This window comes from Suncus etruscus, chromosome 5 (assembly GCF_024139225.1).
Source record: "Suncus etruscus isolate mSunEtr1 chromosome 5, mSunEtr1.pri.cur, whole genome shotgun sequence".
Classification (NCBI taxonomy): domain Eukaryota; kingdom Metazoa; phylum Chordata; class Mammalia; order Eulipotyphla; family Soricidae; genus Suncus; species Suncus etruscus.
The window spans coordinates 142917561-142936011 of NC_064852.1; the positions used below are offsets into that span (position 1 = coordinate 142917561).

At 36.1% G+C, this 18451-nt stretch overlaps 1 protein-coding gene across 1 annotated transcript in view; it reads right to left on the reverse strand.

The window, feature by feature from the left end:
• Positions 1–1140: 1140 nt before the first annotated feature.
• The window catches only part of LOC126008715 (nonsense-mediated mRNA decay factor SMG5-like), a 36928-nt gene continuing 19617 nt past the window's right edge, over positions 1141–18451 (reverse strand). Inside the window, exon 3 of the mRNA XM_049772941.1 lies at positions 1141–4213. Coding sequence (XP_049628898.1) covers positions 1241–4213 — 2973 coding nt within the window. The 3' untranslated portion in view covers positions 1141–1240. The remainder of the gene's footprint in view (positions 4214–18451) is intronic.

Sequence of the window (18451 nt, forward strand, 5' to 3'; positions counted from 1 at the left end):
AGCAACATGGTCCTGAGCATAAAAGAGAGCAGCCCCAACCCTGTTAGATGTGGTCTCTAAGTCTTCAAACTAAGAATAAATAATTAAATCATTTACTTCTGAAGCATCAAGGGAGAGACCTAATCAGAAGTAAATGAAAACACCAAGTCTCAGTTTAGGACAGATGAAAAGTAAGAAGAACAAAGCAAAACACTCAAGATGGAATTTCTCTGCTTCTCTGGGAAACAATTGAACCTGAGGGCAAGTTAATAACCAGTGTGTCCAGCCAGAACTTAGTCTCTTGATGGATATCAAATCAAATTTTGCCTAGAAAAATTCATTTTTCCAAGGAGTAGAACACTGGGAATCAATGGACAGGAGGCAGTTACTATAAATGCTTTCAGAATATACCAATCTGAGTGAAACTGTTGGTTTTAACTGAGGTCCAGTATTGGCAGGTTGGTTGTATATTTGGGTTCTATTAATGGCAGGAAAAAAGCTTTCTTGTGAAGTATATTTTCTCCTCCAAGTAGAACACTGGCAAAAAATGTCCCAAAATATATCTGGATGTCAGTGAGGAAGAAAATAAACTACCAGGTCATGGTAGCCAAATTGGATAATTTGAGCAGATGTAGGCTAAAATACCAATAATGTAGCATGATATACCTATTCCAGAATTCTCTAAAGCAAACCAAATCTGCTAATTATTGAGGCCACTGCTATCATGGTTGGTTAGAAGAAACAAATGAGAGAATATCATAGTGCCCTTGGCCCCTGGTGTGCTGAGTACCAGCCTAAATATAACATAAAATAAGCAGAAGGCACGAGTAGAACAAACAGGTTTTTCACTCCCTGTCACAAATTTTATCTGTATATTTATTGATTTTCTACAGAGGGTTGACAGGCACGATCCCATCACAATAAAACAGCACTGAAGCAAAGTCTCATGTCATAAAACAAAGCTAAGCAACTGAGTTTCACTCTGCTGGAATTGAAAATTGTTCTTCAAATTGCTGCTTTATCAAGAGGATACTAAGCACTGAGATAGTAATCTTGAGATATTTTATCAGCTAGAGAACATAATATTAAGCCAAGATGATCAAGTAGGATGCATGAAGGCATCCGGAAACCAACATACAACACCTCTATTCACTGGTAGCTATGTGCTGACACAGCGTCTATATTCAGTGCATACAAGCAAAGGGACTATGTAGAGATAGATCTTCAAGTGCTGAAGGAGTAGAAAGAAAAGAGGACCATGTCAGCTGATTGCCTTCCACTCCCTGTGGAAGTGCCGCACATTCTTGATTTCCACACCAGCTTCAGTGGCTGTCCCTAGTACCATCTGTAGAGGATATGAAAAATTCCTAGGATTGTCCAAACAAATACCGGTGATGATGGTGACCATGCTTCGGGGACTCTTTGTCTCCAGGCTAGATGAATTCAACAGACCTTTGCAGAAATCAAGAACATTATAGAGGTCCCAGGCATCAGAGTCTGGGATGGTCATTCTGGGCCTCACAAACCTCTGGGCTACAAAGGACTGGCACAAAATGGCTTGGTTTCCTCTCTTAAGCTCATCCTCTAAGAAAGTGATGGCTGCCAGGGCTCTGTGATCTTCCTTTTTTAGGAAATACAATATGTCAACCACAAACTTGGGAATGATCAGATAGAACTTCCCACAGGTAACCAGTTTCTGGATGACTGGAAGATGCTTACAAAGGGCCCGAGCGTCAGGGAACAGGTAAGGTGTCAAAGCTGACTGGACTTGGAATCCCACAATGCTCTTCTCTACATGCAGCCTTTTAAGCTGCAGCCATAACTGTACCATGTCTTTGGAAACCCTGATCCTTGGCATTCTCTCTAGGAGCTGCTGAGAGGGATTTTCTGCTCTGCCAGGTGCCATGCTCACAAAGAGCCCCAACTTCAAGTCAAACCTCAGGAAACCTCCAGGGAGGGTAGCAATAAAGTGACCAAAGCTCCTGAGGAAACAGATGCGCACAGCAGCTTCATCCTGGGAGCTGAGAGGCAGTGGGTCCTGCTCAACAGTCACTCTCTCCCAGGAAAATGGTAGCTTAGGATATTGGCACCAGGCAAGGTCCTCAGGGAGTGGTGGGAATCTGGGCATGGTAGGGCCTTGGCAACTCTGCAAAAAATTCTGAAGATGAGGTGACAGTCCCAGGCCTGGTTTCTGAAGGTCTACCACTGAGGGAAGCAAGTTCAGCAACACAGACAGATGATCCCACAGGCTGAGTGGACCAAGCCAGCATGAGCTGAGGAGGCCATGGTTGGTTTGAAGCCAACTCAGCATCACCTTAATGGTGGGCAGCAAGCCCTCTGCAGAGAGGATCTGCAATTTCTGGTGTAGGATTTGAGGCTGGTGGGTGGTGGTGTCCTGCCACAGGGAGTACCCAGGAGGATATTCTGTCTCTGGAGTATCTTTGGCATTGTCCTCTAGATCTGTGGTATCACCCAAGTCAGGGTTAGGATCAGGCAAAGGCATCAGGAGGCCTCCTCTGTCAACATCAGACAAAGATAAGCCATGTTTTCCTTGAAACTTTTGGCTCAGAGAATTTGGGAGGTTGGTAAAGAAAGTTGTTTTCAAGAAATCAAGGAGACTCCAAGGAGACCTGTGTGTCCTTGACTTACCCTGTGCCTGGGTGTGTCTGCTTTGGGAATTAGCTTCACTTTTCTGCACTGCTTCTAGATTTCCGCCACCATTCTCTTCCTCATCTGTTGTATCTGAATAAGAAGTGCCATTGCTAATTTCTGAGGGGACTTGAGAACTTACAGACATATTTTCATCTTCATCTGTCTCATCTGAGTCACAGAAGCTACCAAAGATGGCTTCTGAAGGGTAACCCTCACAGGAAGCAGAGGACAACCTGGGGCTCTTCTGAAATTTGCTGAGGGGCCCATCACAGGAGGCTAAGTTGACCTGCAGCATAATCTTTTGCTCCTGACTTCTATCACTGGGACTGGTCACCACAGAGGGAGTTAGCCTGCCTTTCTGAAATTCAGCCAGGATTCTTGTGTTGACATGCTGAATTACATGTGAGAAGAGCTTCAAAGTGAAGATAACAGCTGGCCTGTGCTGCCTTGAGCCGGTTTTCCTCAGGCTGTGCACACTCATGAGGCAAAGAACCACCATGTGGAAGATGAGGAGGTCAGGGAGAAATAAGTAGCCACTTGGGGGTTTTCCCTCTGAGCAGGCCTGAATCTGGTCAGATGGGCATGGTCGGTAGAAAAGACAGAGATGGAAGTCATCCAAAACTAGCTGACAAAGGGCCATCAACCTAGTGCCTCTGAATTTCTGCTGAGGTTGCAAGAGACTCTGAAGGTAAAGAAAGCTAACCAGCAGCCTTTTGTTATCCCAACACTGTCTCTGGTGATGAGACAACTTCTTGCCCTGGTACCTCCTTAGATGGACGTACCGTTTTCGGGCCTGCTCATACAGTCGCTTGAGGTTCCATGCTGCCCCTTTAAAAGGCACCTCTGAGTGGAGACAACGCTGGTAGAAGTATGTCGCTTCCACATCATAGTACTTACTTCCTACCAGAGCTCCCAGCTGGTTGAAGGGCATTCCCATGTGAGGGGCCACTGACAGGGCTCTATAATAACACTTTTCTGCCAAATCCACGGTGCCCAGACCTAGGAACTCATTCTGATAGCGGAACAAGTCTCCCAGGTAAAGCAGGCAGCGATGACAAGCCATGCGTGCCCAGGATGCCTCCTCCTTTGAAGCAGGCCCTAGCTTCTTGCAACCAATCAAGTGGATGGCTCTGTGAGGCCAGTCAATACAGCTTTGTAACCTCAACCCATAGTGGCTTTGGAGGAACAGGAAGAGATGTTCATAGAACACGAGGCCTCTATTCAGGTGATCCCGCAAGGGGCCCTCCCAGGGTTGGAAGGTGCCCGTGTGTTTTCTCTTGGTCCTCAAGAACAACATTGCAACATCTGCGTACATTTTCCTCCACAGCAGTTCTTCCGCTTTCCTCCCATAACCCACTGGGTACAGGAACATGAGTTTGATGCAGACTTGGTGAAATGTAGCCCTGAGGGCTAGGACATGAGGCTTGAAAACCTCTTGGTGGGCATTTCTCTTTTGAAGGAAAGAGTCAAGATGCTGAGCTGCCAAGCAGACATCCCGGTAGAGGAGTCTGGCCTTCAAGACTTCTGCCTGGCCTCTCTCCATGGGACTGGAGCCTTTATGCACGATGCTGAAGTGTGCTTGCTGAGAAAAGATAAAATAATCTGTTAGGACCAGCTGATAGAAAGAACTTAAACCACGAACAATAACAACCAGCACCACAGGGTGTGAATGTATAAGACCCTTTTATCAGAAGCAGTTAAATCCTGCTTATCCTTCAGAACTCTATTCTTTTTCTCATCAGTTTTCCAGGAAGTCAATTCTACTCCTTCACATTCATCTGGATGTTTTCCTTTTGCACTGTGCTGGCCTCTTTGGGGTTTCAAGAAATTACCGCATTTTTCCTTCCAATTTTCTTTGTCTTTTCCTCCCAAAGAATCTCTATTATGATTGCCTGTCACTTTTCTTTCCTCCTAAACCAAGCCACAACATTTTCAAAGAATAAAATCAACCATTGCTCACCATTTCATCCCCCAAACCAATCTAGACCAAATAAATGCTTAATAAATAACACTAAATAAAGGAGGATCATTCCAAAGGGCAATGTCTAATACCATTTTAATGGAAAGATGATATTAGTAAATCACTCAATTTTTTACTTAAAATGCATGTACCAATAGTAGAGTTAAGCATTGAAATATCCATTAACTTCCATGTAAAAAAAGAATTCTATAACAGAATTTAAATTTAATCAAGGTTTTGAGTTTTTTTGAGACTTCAACTACATTCTAGTTTTAAATATTTATAATATAAATAGGTCATTATAGTTAGTGTGTTTATGTGATATATTAATGCAAAAATAATATATTAATGCAAATATATATAATGTATTATTCTGGGGCAGGAGTATTTGGGCCGTAATGGCAGTGTTCATTGCTTAATCTTGGTTCTGTACTCAAGGACTAATCCTGATGACAATATACTGAGGGGACTACATACAGTACTGGGAATTGAAGAGAGGTTGGTCACACACAAGGCAAATGCCTTAGCCCTGGTACTTTCTCCCAGTCAAAATTTCTTATTTCTGAGTATAATTTGTCTTTGGACTCATAGTAAAGGGATATGAGAAATATATCATATGATATTAACAGAAGCCATACAAAGCAAACTATAAAGAAGAAATACTAAATAGAATATTATCTTCTTTCTCATACAAAAAGAAAAGCAGATTAAAGAAAACTAGAACTAGTAACATAATCATACTAAAACAGTAATACATTATAATATTATAATACAAATTATAATGCACAATGTTCAAGGCTATAGAAAACTTTATAGCCTCTACAGCAGTATTAAAAGCTTAAAATGTATTTTTGTTTGTGAAACACTTATGTTCATATTTTTATCCAGTCACCTTATATATTTAAATTATTTCTAGAGTAAGTCTAACCAACGAAATAAACTCCTAGACAGTAAAAATGATGGTGGTTACCAAAGGAAAAGGGGAAGAGAGAAAAAAAGAATGATTACTCTTATGTTGAGGAGATGGCACCAGAATGCTGACAACTACATATGATAAGAAATAAAATCTAGGGGCTGGAGAGATAGCATGGAGGTAAGACATTTGCCTTTCATGCAGAAGGTCAGTGGTTCAAATCCCGGCATCCCATATGGTCCCTTGAGCCTGCCAGGAGCAATTTCTGAGCATAGAGCCAGGAGTAGCCCCTGAGTGCTGCCAGGTGTGACCCAAAAACCAACCAAAAAAAAAAAAAAAGAAAGAAAGAAAAGAAAGAAAATCTATGCAATTCCATAATACTGTAACCAATGAAAAAAATTTATCAAAAAAATTAAATATGTTTAACAAAAGCAAAATGCTACATTAATAAAAGGTTCATTCTAAATCTCTGAGAAGGGAAGGGTGGGGAAGAGAACATTTAAATCAAACAAAATATTTTATCACCAATTAACTGTTCATGCAATCTACATGATAGAACTAAATTCATGATAGAATTAAATTCATTAAATTAATACTTATATAGACTGACAGATAATTTCTTAAAAAGAATAGACTATGAAACAAATGTGTACTTTGAAATTGTATCATCAAAATCTAAAGCATGATACATTTCAATTTTAAAAGATTAGAATTTCTCCCCTCGAAGATCTTTTATACCATTATATCATTTTAATGAAACTCTTTAATTACTATAATGTATTATTCACGTTTTTGTACAGCTTGCATAAAATAACAGGAAACATAATTAAACAATATTCTCATTGAGGTATAAGAATAAATTACCTTGAAATATCAAGTGACATGACATATCAAACATATAGACTATCCACAGAGCTAGTTAAGAACCAAGTATCTATGATTTATTACTCATATCTGAAAATTTAAGAGAAAGAGAAATGAAGACAGAATAATCAAAGGATTTGTGCAGGAAAATAACAAAGTAAACTGGGCCCAGTAGATGAACCAGCAGTTGGCAGAACCTTGATAATCTCCAAGTTACCTAAAAGCCAAAACCAGAACATCCTTGGAAAGATATTCTTGAAGAATCATTATAATAAATGGCTTTTCTCAATACTAAAAATATTTGAAGGGAAAACGAGAACCTACTGACCAAATATATGATAAAGGGTGTCCGAGGTTACATTGAAATATATGCACACACACATATGCACACACATTTTCTAATAGAAATTTGATTCCCTTTCAAAACTAAGTCAGAATTTATTAGAATATTTCAGGAGATGAACTTTCAGTTGAAAGACAGGAACACTAATGACAGATCATTTGTATTGCTCTGTTCTCCCTTTATTTGTTCTCCAATGACACTCACTGGCTTTCGATAACAGATTCTGCCTGAACACTGGTGGAAAATCTGTTTCCTAAGATGATAGACCTAGAGGGACTCAGGTGTAAACTAAGCTTTTATACAGTTTTGAAGTTATCTTCCCAGCCCAAGTTTGCCGGCTCTGATACAAGGACAGAAAAAAAAATGTATGACCTTGAAATAGAATGATTATATTGCAGTTAAACATCTCCAGACTGAATAATTCTCAGAAGTGGTCCACTCTCTGAACCAGAGTGAGTTAGCAACTTCTACATTACACTCCAAAAGTAATGACAATCCCACTTACTTGCTGACTTCCAGAACTTTACTTCTCTGGGAATGATTAACAACATTTCATATGGTAGCCATCCTGAGAGAATAGTTCAGCATGGTTATCCCTGATGAAACCATAAACCAATCACAAATGTTCACTGGAGATTTATATCCCTTGGATTAAAGTTCCCAGAAGTCAAGAAGCTGACTCATAAATGGAATCACATTGAATCATCTCCCCAGGATGAATCTAAAGAAAACACACTCTTCTAAACCCTACATCTGAGTTTACCAGCAAGTGGAGCCCCCTAATATTTACTTTTACTTATTCTGTGACTCCCCAGTTCACAAAACACACACTAGACTCTCAGAATTTCAGGAATCTATTTATGAAGCACCTAGATTGACTCAATATAACTGGGAGCAGTTATATACACTGCACAGAAGGCTGACAGACTGTTTCTTCAGAAGGGTAATCCAGAGAGAACTCTAATGGAATCAGAAATTTTATAGGCCTAAGTCATTTAGGAGACTAGTCTTAGATAAAATGAATTTCTGTGATCTGAGAGTTATAGATAGGCAGGTAGGTAGATAGATGATAGATAGATGATAGATAGATGATAGATGATAGATAGATGATAGATGATAGATAGATAGATAGATAGATAGATAGATAGATAGATAGATAGATAGATAGATAGATAGATAGATGATATAAATGTAGAAATAAAGGCATATTTAGATGTGTGTAGATATGAACATATCTTTAATATATAAAATTAAATAATTTAAGATATTTAATTAATAATAAAATTAACTAAAATATGTTTTTTTTCATAAATATGGTATTGTGATTTTTTTCCATGTCTTTGCTCAACACAATCTAGTCATAAGAATTGGCTCTCTAAGACATTGTAAAATATCAGAAATCTTTAAAAAAATATAAGCCTCCCCGCCAAATCCCTAAGAAATAAATTTTGAAAATAAGCATTACTTCTTTAATCATCTCCTATGTAACCTGGAGTAATTGAAAATTTCTAAATTAAAGGTAGTCCATTGTCATCTTGGAATTAGATTAGAAATAATGGATATTATTACCATATTATCTTATTATTATTATTACCAATATTATCTTTTATTTTATTATATCCCACAGATGATATTGTTCTGTCTATTTCTCTCCCTCTGATTCATTTCACTCAGCATAATAATCTCTATATCTATCCATGTATAAGCAAATTTCTTGACTTCATTTTTCCTAACAGCTGCATAGTATTCCATTGTGTAGATATAACAGTATTTTTTCTAGCCACTCATTGGTTCTAGGATACTTGGGTTGTTTCCAGACATTAGCTATTGTATAATATCCAAAGACAATAATAGAAGGTGAGGACCAGAAAAAAAAATTCATGGCAGGATATTTGCCACAAAAAGCATTGAATGCAGTTAAGGTAGAGAGAGAAGGGATCACTGAGACAATGATATTTGGAAGTGATCACTCTGGACAAGAATTGAGTGCTAAAAGGGAATAAAATGATATGCAAGGTTCCCCTTCATTAAAAATAGTACAAACCACAGTGTTAAAAAGAAAAGAGAGAGAGAGAGAGAAAAGTAAATTGCCTTCCCCAAAGGCAATAAGGAAGGTGTTGGAGAGGTAAATGGGGACATTGGTGGCAGGAAAAATGGTGAAAGGTGGTATACATTCTATGATAAAAACTCAATCATGAAACTTTTGTAACCACCATGCTTAAATAAACATTACAAAAGAGGATAAAAGAAATATTCTTACAAAATACAAACTGACAAAACTGATTACAGAAAAGGAACATTTATAAAGATATAACATTAATAATTGTAAAACTTTTCAAAAATTTGACTCCAGTACTAAATTACTAAATTCATAAATTCAATGAAACATTTAAAAAAAAGAGTGAAAAGTAACTTACTTTACAAAGTAGGAGAGAATAAGTACTTCCTACATCAACATACGAGGATAGTATGATTTAGTAACAAAAGCCAGATAAAGACTATACAAATCAATGAAATGTAGTTAGTCCCTACTTTTATAGTCAGATGAGTTTTAAAAAGTGAGTTGAGATTTGTGGGATATAAAAGGATAGTTTGATAACAATATCCATAGACAATTGAGATGAGGGCCAGGAGAACCAGTCCATGGTAAAAATCTTGTCACAAGTAATAGGAGAGTGCAATTGGGGCAAAGAAGAGTCCTTTATGACAATGATAGTTGGAAATGGTTACTCTGGACAAGAACTGAGTGCTAAAAGGAGATAAAGTGATAGGTATGACACTCCTTTATAACAGTATTGCAATTCGCAGTTTCTAAAAGGGGGAAAGAGGAAAAAGAAATAGAGAAAAAGAGAGTGAGAAGAAAAATATCTGCCACCGAAGTAGGCAGAGGAAAGAGTATGAGGGAGGATGAGAAAGAAACTGGGGACATCAGTAATGGGAAATGTACACTGGTAAAGGGTGTTCTACATTATATGACTAAACTTAATCATGAACAACTTTGTGTAACTGAATGAAAACCAACTTTATTACAAACAACCCTGTGTCCATGGTGTTTAAATGAATTCATTTTAAAATGTAAGCTGAGACAATTCAATATGAAAACTATATTTTTTCAGTAACTAGAAATGGAACTAAATGGAGTTATATAGACAGAAGAATGAACCAGATCTTCTCTTTAGAGCTACACAGAAACTGACTAAAATATATCACAGTTTACTTTTAGCAGCTCAAACTATAAAATTCTAAGAAAAGGGACTGAGATATATAGAGTGATTGAGGTGATTTCTTCTATGCTGTCAACCCTCATTCGATTTCCTTCACCACTTGCTTCATATAGTCCCTGAACACTGAGATATGGAAAGTCCAAAAGCAAGTAAACAAAGTTCTAAGAAGAAAGCATAATTTTGACCTTCAATTTAATAACTTCTTAGATAAAAAACAGAAGACCATCCCAAACTTGATGTTTATCCTCATGAGAAATGTGCTCAAGAAATTAAAGGTTAATTTTACTCTTCTAAAACGTGTTCAGTGGCCAGAACAATAGCAAGCAGATGGGATGTTTGCCTTGCCAGGTTTGATCACCAGCACCCCATATGATCCCCCTACCCAGGAATAACCCCTGAACACCATCAGGTTTGACCCCAAAACCAATAATAAAAATAATAAAAAAATAATAATAAGTGTTCAGTGTTTATTATCACTTGAATAAAAAGATTAAAACAAAGACATTCACTTCAATTGTAAGGCTCAAGTCATATTCTGACGCTTAGTATGACAGAAAGATTTGTGTACCTGATTGAGTGGTGTCTTAAGGAATCCTTGAGGAAGCAGATGTTCTGTACGGTTTGGATATTTCATTTCCTAGCACTCTGCATTAATGATTTGGCACTGTGAAAGACAACAACAGGTAATAGAAGAATCAGATATTTTTGCTTTTGTTTGTTTTGAAGCAGGTAAACATATTAAAAGAAACTCAGAAACAGGCCTTAATTATAAAATTGGTATTTATATAGTAAACAGTAAGTAGATAAACAATCAATCTCTCTCCTAATTACCAGATGTCCAATTTTGAAGATAAGAAAATGGAAATATTTTTTTAATTTATCTGTGTATGACATGTTTTCTGCCATTCAATAGCAGATAAGAAGCAAACTAATAAATCTTTCAAGAAATAATTATTTTTATCATGTTCTCAAGATAAAAAAAAAAACTTTCAAAGAACTCCAAGTTCAAAACTAGTAATCAAAATAACTTGAAAACTCAATTATATTAAAAGCAAGAATTAGTGAAAACCTTAAATGAGGGAGGTAATAAATTATTAGTAAAGGATTTCTGTGATATTCAAAAACAATAAGCTACTAATAAAAGTTAGGGGACTGAATAGATAGTACAGCAGATTGTATATTTGTCCTTGTATGTATCTAACTCAGGTTCAGTTCTTAGCAGCCCATAAAAATCCTCAAGTTCTATCAGGAGTGATCCCTGAGGGCTGAGTATGGAGTAATCCCTTAGCAAACTGAGTATGCATCAATAAACAACACAAAGAAGTTTATGCCTTTCATGTGTGAGGGCTCTACTTTGATCCTTGGCACTATAAGACACTCCCAGCACTTTTGTTTGTAACCTTGGTGGCCCTTAGTACCACTAGGCTCAAACAGGACACAATGGTCTTGTCTTGGTAACGAACAATCAAGCCAACTGTGCCAGGTCAAATATTGCTGGTGGTAGCCTAAAGCTCCTGAAAATCTCTGCAGAGGTTCCCTAAAGTACAGTCATGACTAATATAAAAAATCACTTTAATCATAGGAACCAGAAAGTTAAATGATAATCTAGCACACATTTCAAAAGCAAAGGAGATTCAAAATCTCAATAAACATTTGAAAAGATGTTTAATTCCATTAGGTGTGACATTTACTAATATATTAAAATAACATTAATCAACAGAATGTATCCTGAGACTGGAAAATGCCTGAAGTCTAACAATACCTTTCTTTGTTTTGTTTTGTTTTTGCTTTGTGGGCCACACTCAGCAGCACTCAGGAGTTACTCTGGGCTCTGTGCTCAGAGGAACCAGATGGGATGATGGGATTGAACCCAGGTCTATCCTCATGCAATGCAAACGTCCTACTGCTGTGCTACCACTCCAGCCCAATAATACCTATTTTTGTACCAATATTGAGTAGAAGAAAATTTATGGTTTTTGGGGCCACACCTGTTTGATGCTCAGGGATTACTCCTGGCTAAGCGCTCAGAAATGCCCCTGGCTTGGGGAGACCATATGAGACGCAGGGGGATCAAACCGCGGTCCTTCCTTGGCTAGCGCTTACCTCTAGCACCACCTCACCGGCCCCGATGTATGTATGGTTGCTTTTATGTGAAAATTATTCCGACATGAAATTAAACATTCGTGTACTTTATAATCCAGGACCTTCACTTTTAGATTTAAATGGTGAGAAATCTCTTACTAGTTGACATATAAAAATTATTCCTAGTAGCATTTTTTTAAATAAAGTAAAACCTGAAAACATTCTAATTATATATCAACAATAAACTGAAAACTGCAAATATCTTAAGACAAGTGTGAAATAAGGTGCCTGAGTGATAACACAGCAGCAGGGCATTTGCCTTGCATGCTGCTGACCCAGGACAGACCCGGGTTCAATCTCCAGTATCCCACATGATCCCCAAGCCTCTCTGGAGCAATTTCTGAGTGTAGAGCCAGGAGGAATCCCTGAGCACCACCGGGTATACCCCCCCACCCTCGCCCAGTAAAAGAAAGAAAAGAGTGAAATAAATAAAACACCAACATATATTCACGTGGATATCTCATAAATATAGTCTCAAATAAAAGCATCAAATCATAGAAAAACATTTAAAAAATGATGGTATTTATATAATGCCCTGATAGGCAAAACTAAGTAATGTAGTTTACACGAATCCATACTTGTATTGAATATACAAGAAGAATTATTTTAAAAGCTATTGGTGGATTTTAAATAGAATAAGTTATTGAGAGGAAGACAATTTCAAAAAAATATATGTACATATACATATTTATATGTTGATGTATACAGATATATACATATTTAGGCATGTATTTTACATATGTAAATATATTTATATGTAATATACTGTACATATATTTTATGTATACATGTGTATGTATGTGTATATGTATGCATATATGTATATGTGAATAGTTTGGGTTTATGAAACTAATAATATCTATATTATGGGTTAATCACTAATAGTCTGATACTAATTATATTTATATAGATTATAAGTATGTATAATAAATAATACATGTATTATGCTATACTTTTACATAAGTTCTACAATCAAAAATACCTTAAAAATACAATACAAAAATACCACTAGATATATAATAAACTTAAATACTTTCTCTGTTGGTTTTTTGGGTATGTTTTGTTCTGTTTTGCCACACCTAGTGGTGCTCAGAGTTTCCTGTTGGCTCTGCACTCAGGAATCACTAGGGGGATTGTATGATGTGCCACGGATCAGACCCTGGTCAACTACATGCTCGGAAAAACTCTGAGAAAGTATTTTGTGTTGATTAGAGATCTAGTCTTCATCATCTTAAGAGAAAAAAATTAAAAACTCACATGGACTATTATTTATCTTAAAAGAGGGAGAGGAAAAACCAAAAGGAAATGATTTGGAGAAATATCTACATTGGGGGCATAGGATCCAATACTTGGCAGTGTTCAGGTCTTACTCCTGCTTAGGGTACATTCCTAGAAATGCTTGGGTGACCATGTGCAATGCAGGAGATCCATCCTAGGTTGGTTCTGTGGAAGAAAACCACCCTGATGAGTGATGATAAAGAGAAATATAGGCTAATTTTTAAGTTTCAAAACTACATTGGTATATCGTTAAATAGATGTATAAAATACAGGTTTCAATCAAGGAAAATTAAAAGAGAAACTTTTAATTACAGTGTCCAAAAATAAAATACTTCTAATGAGGTAGCAATCTTTGTGTTTAATTTAAAAAATGATAGCCCATTAGGCACAGTATAGCTAGTTTTGGTAAATAGGTCAACTTAAATGATTGCTAACATCCTTTATTAAGTCAAAGATGATCAATTTCCTACCATGAGGATTCATTAATCTGTTTCAGATGTTGCTTATCAAAATACTATATGTTTATGTAAAAACTAAAATATTATCTGAGTGTTTATTTTGGTCCAATAAGTTTGATAAGATCTATTTTTCCTTCATTTTATTGTTTTGATTGTACTAAATACTATCACCATCTTTACGAAATTTGAACAAGATTATTCAGGAGCACACCTTGTACCTTTTAAATAAGAGCTGCCATTATTTAAAAATAGTCTGGAAGAACAGAAGACCAAGAAGTTTCAATTCAAATAAAAACTGACACCAACAAGAGCCAGTGTGTTGATGGACGTATGTGTGCAACTATTATCCTAAGGCAAAAGCTTGAGTCAGAGAATGCAGGGACAGGCTGATTCTCTCTGTACAGTATGAAATTTGAACTTTCCTGTCAGTGACAAGGTTAGAGCACAACATCACCCACTCAGAAAATGAATCAGACTCAAAGAGTCATATTCTCAGAGAAATTAAGCACTTCTGAAAGCTGCCTTAACACATTCAGAATACTGGAAAATAACAATTTAAAAGGAGAAAAATATCCTCTATACTTTCATAGATGAAAAAAATTAGTATATCTGATACCATGACTACTGTTGTATATCTGATACCATGACCTCATTGGCATCTCAAAGTTCAACATCACATTCTTATTAGTCAAACTATAGTTTGCCCAGATAAGATACTATAACAAAAGTTAGTAATCATGCTTCCATTATGTTTTATAACTATATAGAATAAGTAGCAAGGGCATTGGAGGGAGATGATAAACTGTGAGAAAATTGTGCTGTGTCTAAAGGGAAAAATCCTATGTTGCATTTTAAGAAGATAAATAAGATGGTATAGCGTAAGATGCTGAGTTTGCCTTTGCTCTAGTACATGCCTTTAAAGAAGTATTACAAAAGCCAGACTGGTAGCTCTCACAATTTAAATTTGTGCAAATGGGAAAATTATACAAATGAAATACCTTAACAACTATATCCAAAGTACATTTATCAAGCTAGTAAGTGACATCCAAAGAGTGAAGGATACAAAATCAACATACAAAAGCCAGTTGCATTTCTTTTTTTTTTTTTTAGATTTTAGTTTTGGGGCCACACCCAGTGACGCTCAGGGGTTACTCCTGGCTATGCGCTCAAAAATCGCTCCTTGCTTGGGGGACCATATGGGAGGCCAGGGGATCAAACCATGGTCTGTCCTAGGTTAGTGCATGCAAGGCAAACACCCTACTGCTTGAGCCTGGTCCCGCCAGTGCATTTCTATATATTAATAATCAGCTATCTAAAAAAGAAATAAAGAAAACAGTCACATTCATAAACTGGGAATATAGCTCAGTGGGAAATCACAAAAGCTGCAAACATGAGTCCTGAATTTAATGTCCAGTAAGTAAAAATAAAAAGAAATTAAAAATATTCTTTAGAGTAATATAAAAAATAATTAAATTCTTATAAAGTAAACAAGGGAAAAATCTATACTTTTATATAAGTATAACACATAGGAAACAAAAAATGACATACACAAATGGAAAGATATCTCCTACCTGGATATCTCATACTCATGGCTTGAAAATATTAAAATTATGACAATGCCAATTACACCCAAGGAAACACACAGATTCGTTGCAATTGTATCAAAATTTCAACAGTATTTATAATTTTTGACAAGAGATAGCCAAAGATACAATGAGAAAAAGCTAGTTTCTTTAAAAACTACTATTAGGAAAAATGGAAATACACATGTAAAAATGTTTAACCAAATCCCTGTCTAGCTCCATCCATAATGAGTTTAAAATAGATTAAAGACATACACATAAGTTCTTAAACCATAAAACCCCTAAAATAAAAGATATAAGATTTTTACATTGGTAATACTTTAAATATGACACCAAAAGCAAAGATAACAAAAGCAAAAATAAACATTTTGGACTACATTAAATTGAAACACACTGCACAACAAAGGAAGCCATCAACAAAAGAAAATGACAATCTACGGAATGTGAGAAAATAAGGAATTCAAAGAACTCACTAGTCAAATAAAACATAGGCCCCAAATGGGCAAAGAACCCATGCTTGATAACACTAATGAGGAAAATATAAGTAAATGCCACAGTCAGATTTTGCCTCACACAGTGAACTCAATTAAGTCTAGGCACTATACCATTGGGAGTACCAATCGGAATGAAACAGATGCCGCAGAGAATATTCATGCACTGAGGTATCCTGCAGCGAATAGGGAAAAAAAGAAGAAACACCAGTACACATAGGTAGGTCAACATCTAATTATTCGTACTTTTTTCTTCAATCCTTTAGTATCACTAGGAAATATTCAAAATGTGCCTCCTGACCCACCAGTCTCACCTAGTGACTTGTCAAAAATGTCCGCATATATATAAACACACACACACACACACACACACACACACACACACATATATATATATATATATATATATATATATATATATATATATATATATATATATATATATATTTCTCCACTAAAACATTCTGCGTTAAAAAAATCATAGGAACAGGGATAAGCAATCTATGGTGTGACAAGCATGAAGGATGTTTCTGGTGTATACTTAAAGTTTTAGAACTGGTCAAGTTGGACTTATTCAAGAAAAATAATTACAAGACTAAAGAGAGTGATCAGGTGGATCCTGAAGTACCTCAGACCAAATCAGATGTGAGGAGGAAAAGGATAGTAAGGGGTCATGGAGGAAACTCAGAGATTTTTCTTTACAACCAGGGCATCTTCCAGCGACTTCCCAAATTTCAACAGAAGGGACATGAGTTTTATAGGAGGAAAAAATATGAAAATTCTGAAGTAGAAGTCATATTGAGAGAGTGACTTAAATCGAACACTTTTATTAAGTGAAATAAGTCACAGGGGAGACCAGTACTCGATGATCTCACTTATCTGTGGCATATAGAGGAACTAAAGAAGCGAACAGACAGTATTAGATGATGACAAATGCTTGGCCTTGGATCGTAGCACTGAGTTTTACAAAGCAGAGAGAGAGGAGGTGGTGTGTGAGGAGAAAGAAATGAAGAAGAAAAGTAGAAGTGATATAAAGACATTTGAAGGGTAATGGGACTTTGAGAACTGTAAGATATACTAACTGTCTATCATGAAAACTATGAATGTTAATGTTATTATAAACCTGTTAACTAAGTGGCAATTGTGAATGTATAAATAACCATCTTTAAGTAAAACTTTTAAGACAGAATATAAATGATCTTTAAGGATCACAAACAGGAACCAGAAATACTGTCCTGTGGGAGTGGTATCTGGAGATGCTGAGTATAAAAAATAAAAATTTAGAGAGTTAAAGAGCATAAAAGCAGGAGCTATGGCGAAAACATCCTTAAAATACAGGCTGTGATTCATGAGATCTGTGTGATTCCTTTTATATAAAATAAAAGGACAAATAAACAGAATAACACTATACATCTTTCAGAAATGTGTGCATGTATGCATCTCAATGAAGACAGATTAAAGAACAATGCACCCAAAGTGGGTGTGAAATTAAAGTAGGAATGAAGATAAAGGGGAGAAATATAAAATAAAATTAGAAAGGCCTTGCACAAACTGATTACTTTGCTATGACTGAGTGTGATAAACTCAGTTTTCGGCCTCTGAGGAGCAAAAATAAGATTCTTTTTTAAAGCACACTATTTTTTTTAAACTGCAAGAGAATATGCAAGCAACTGTATGGGTATGTTTTTCCATAAATTTTAAACACTATAATTTTTTATTTTTCTAATAACACTTAAGCAGAAAAAGAGAAAAAAAAGATTGCTCTCCTCCAGAAGCAACTTTTGCGCTGCCATAATCTGACATTAATCAGTTTATACATTTACAATATTGAACTGGTTTTTGTTTTTGCGGTTCTGAGTCACACTAAAAAAAATGATACCTACAGTAATGCAGTGTCAATTTAAAACCTGATTCCTCAAAATAACAATGAATCTTTGCAGTAAGCAAATGTCATCAGGAAAAAATTAAATTTTATCTTCATTCCTTCATTTAAGTTATTTAAGTTTCTAAAGCAGTGTGTCAGTTGCTGTTTTATATGTCAAAATTTTTTGTTCTAGCATCAACAAGGTTAATGAGGACCAACCTTTATACTGTAAGGAAAATTGTCTGATATTTGCATTCAAATATACATGAAAATCTGGACAGTTCCAAAGGGGATTCTTGATAGCATATGCAACATTTATTTTAAAACACTGTATTGAAACTATGTATTAACATGTTCGTGTATTTTAGTTGAGGTACTGATCTTATAAAATTAACTTACCTAAGGTCAACAGTGGGTATGCAATATGTTCATTGACATGTAACTTTTCCCTCTATATTATTCTAAAATATTTTCATTACTCTGAAAGCAGACCATGGCCCTAGTATGCATCACTTGACTGTCCTCCACCCCAAAATTTCTTGGAAACACTACTCTGCTTTCTGTCTGTTTGAATTGATCTATTCTGCATAACTCCTATAATTGGAACCATAAATGTATGCTTGTAATATTTTTTATCTGTCTGAAGGACATCATTTTAATTAGCTAATTTATTCAAATCTCTGGAACAGGTTTAATGGTT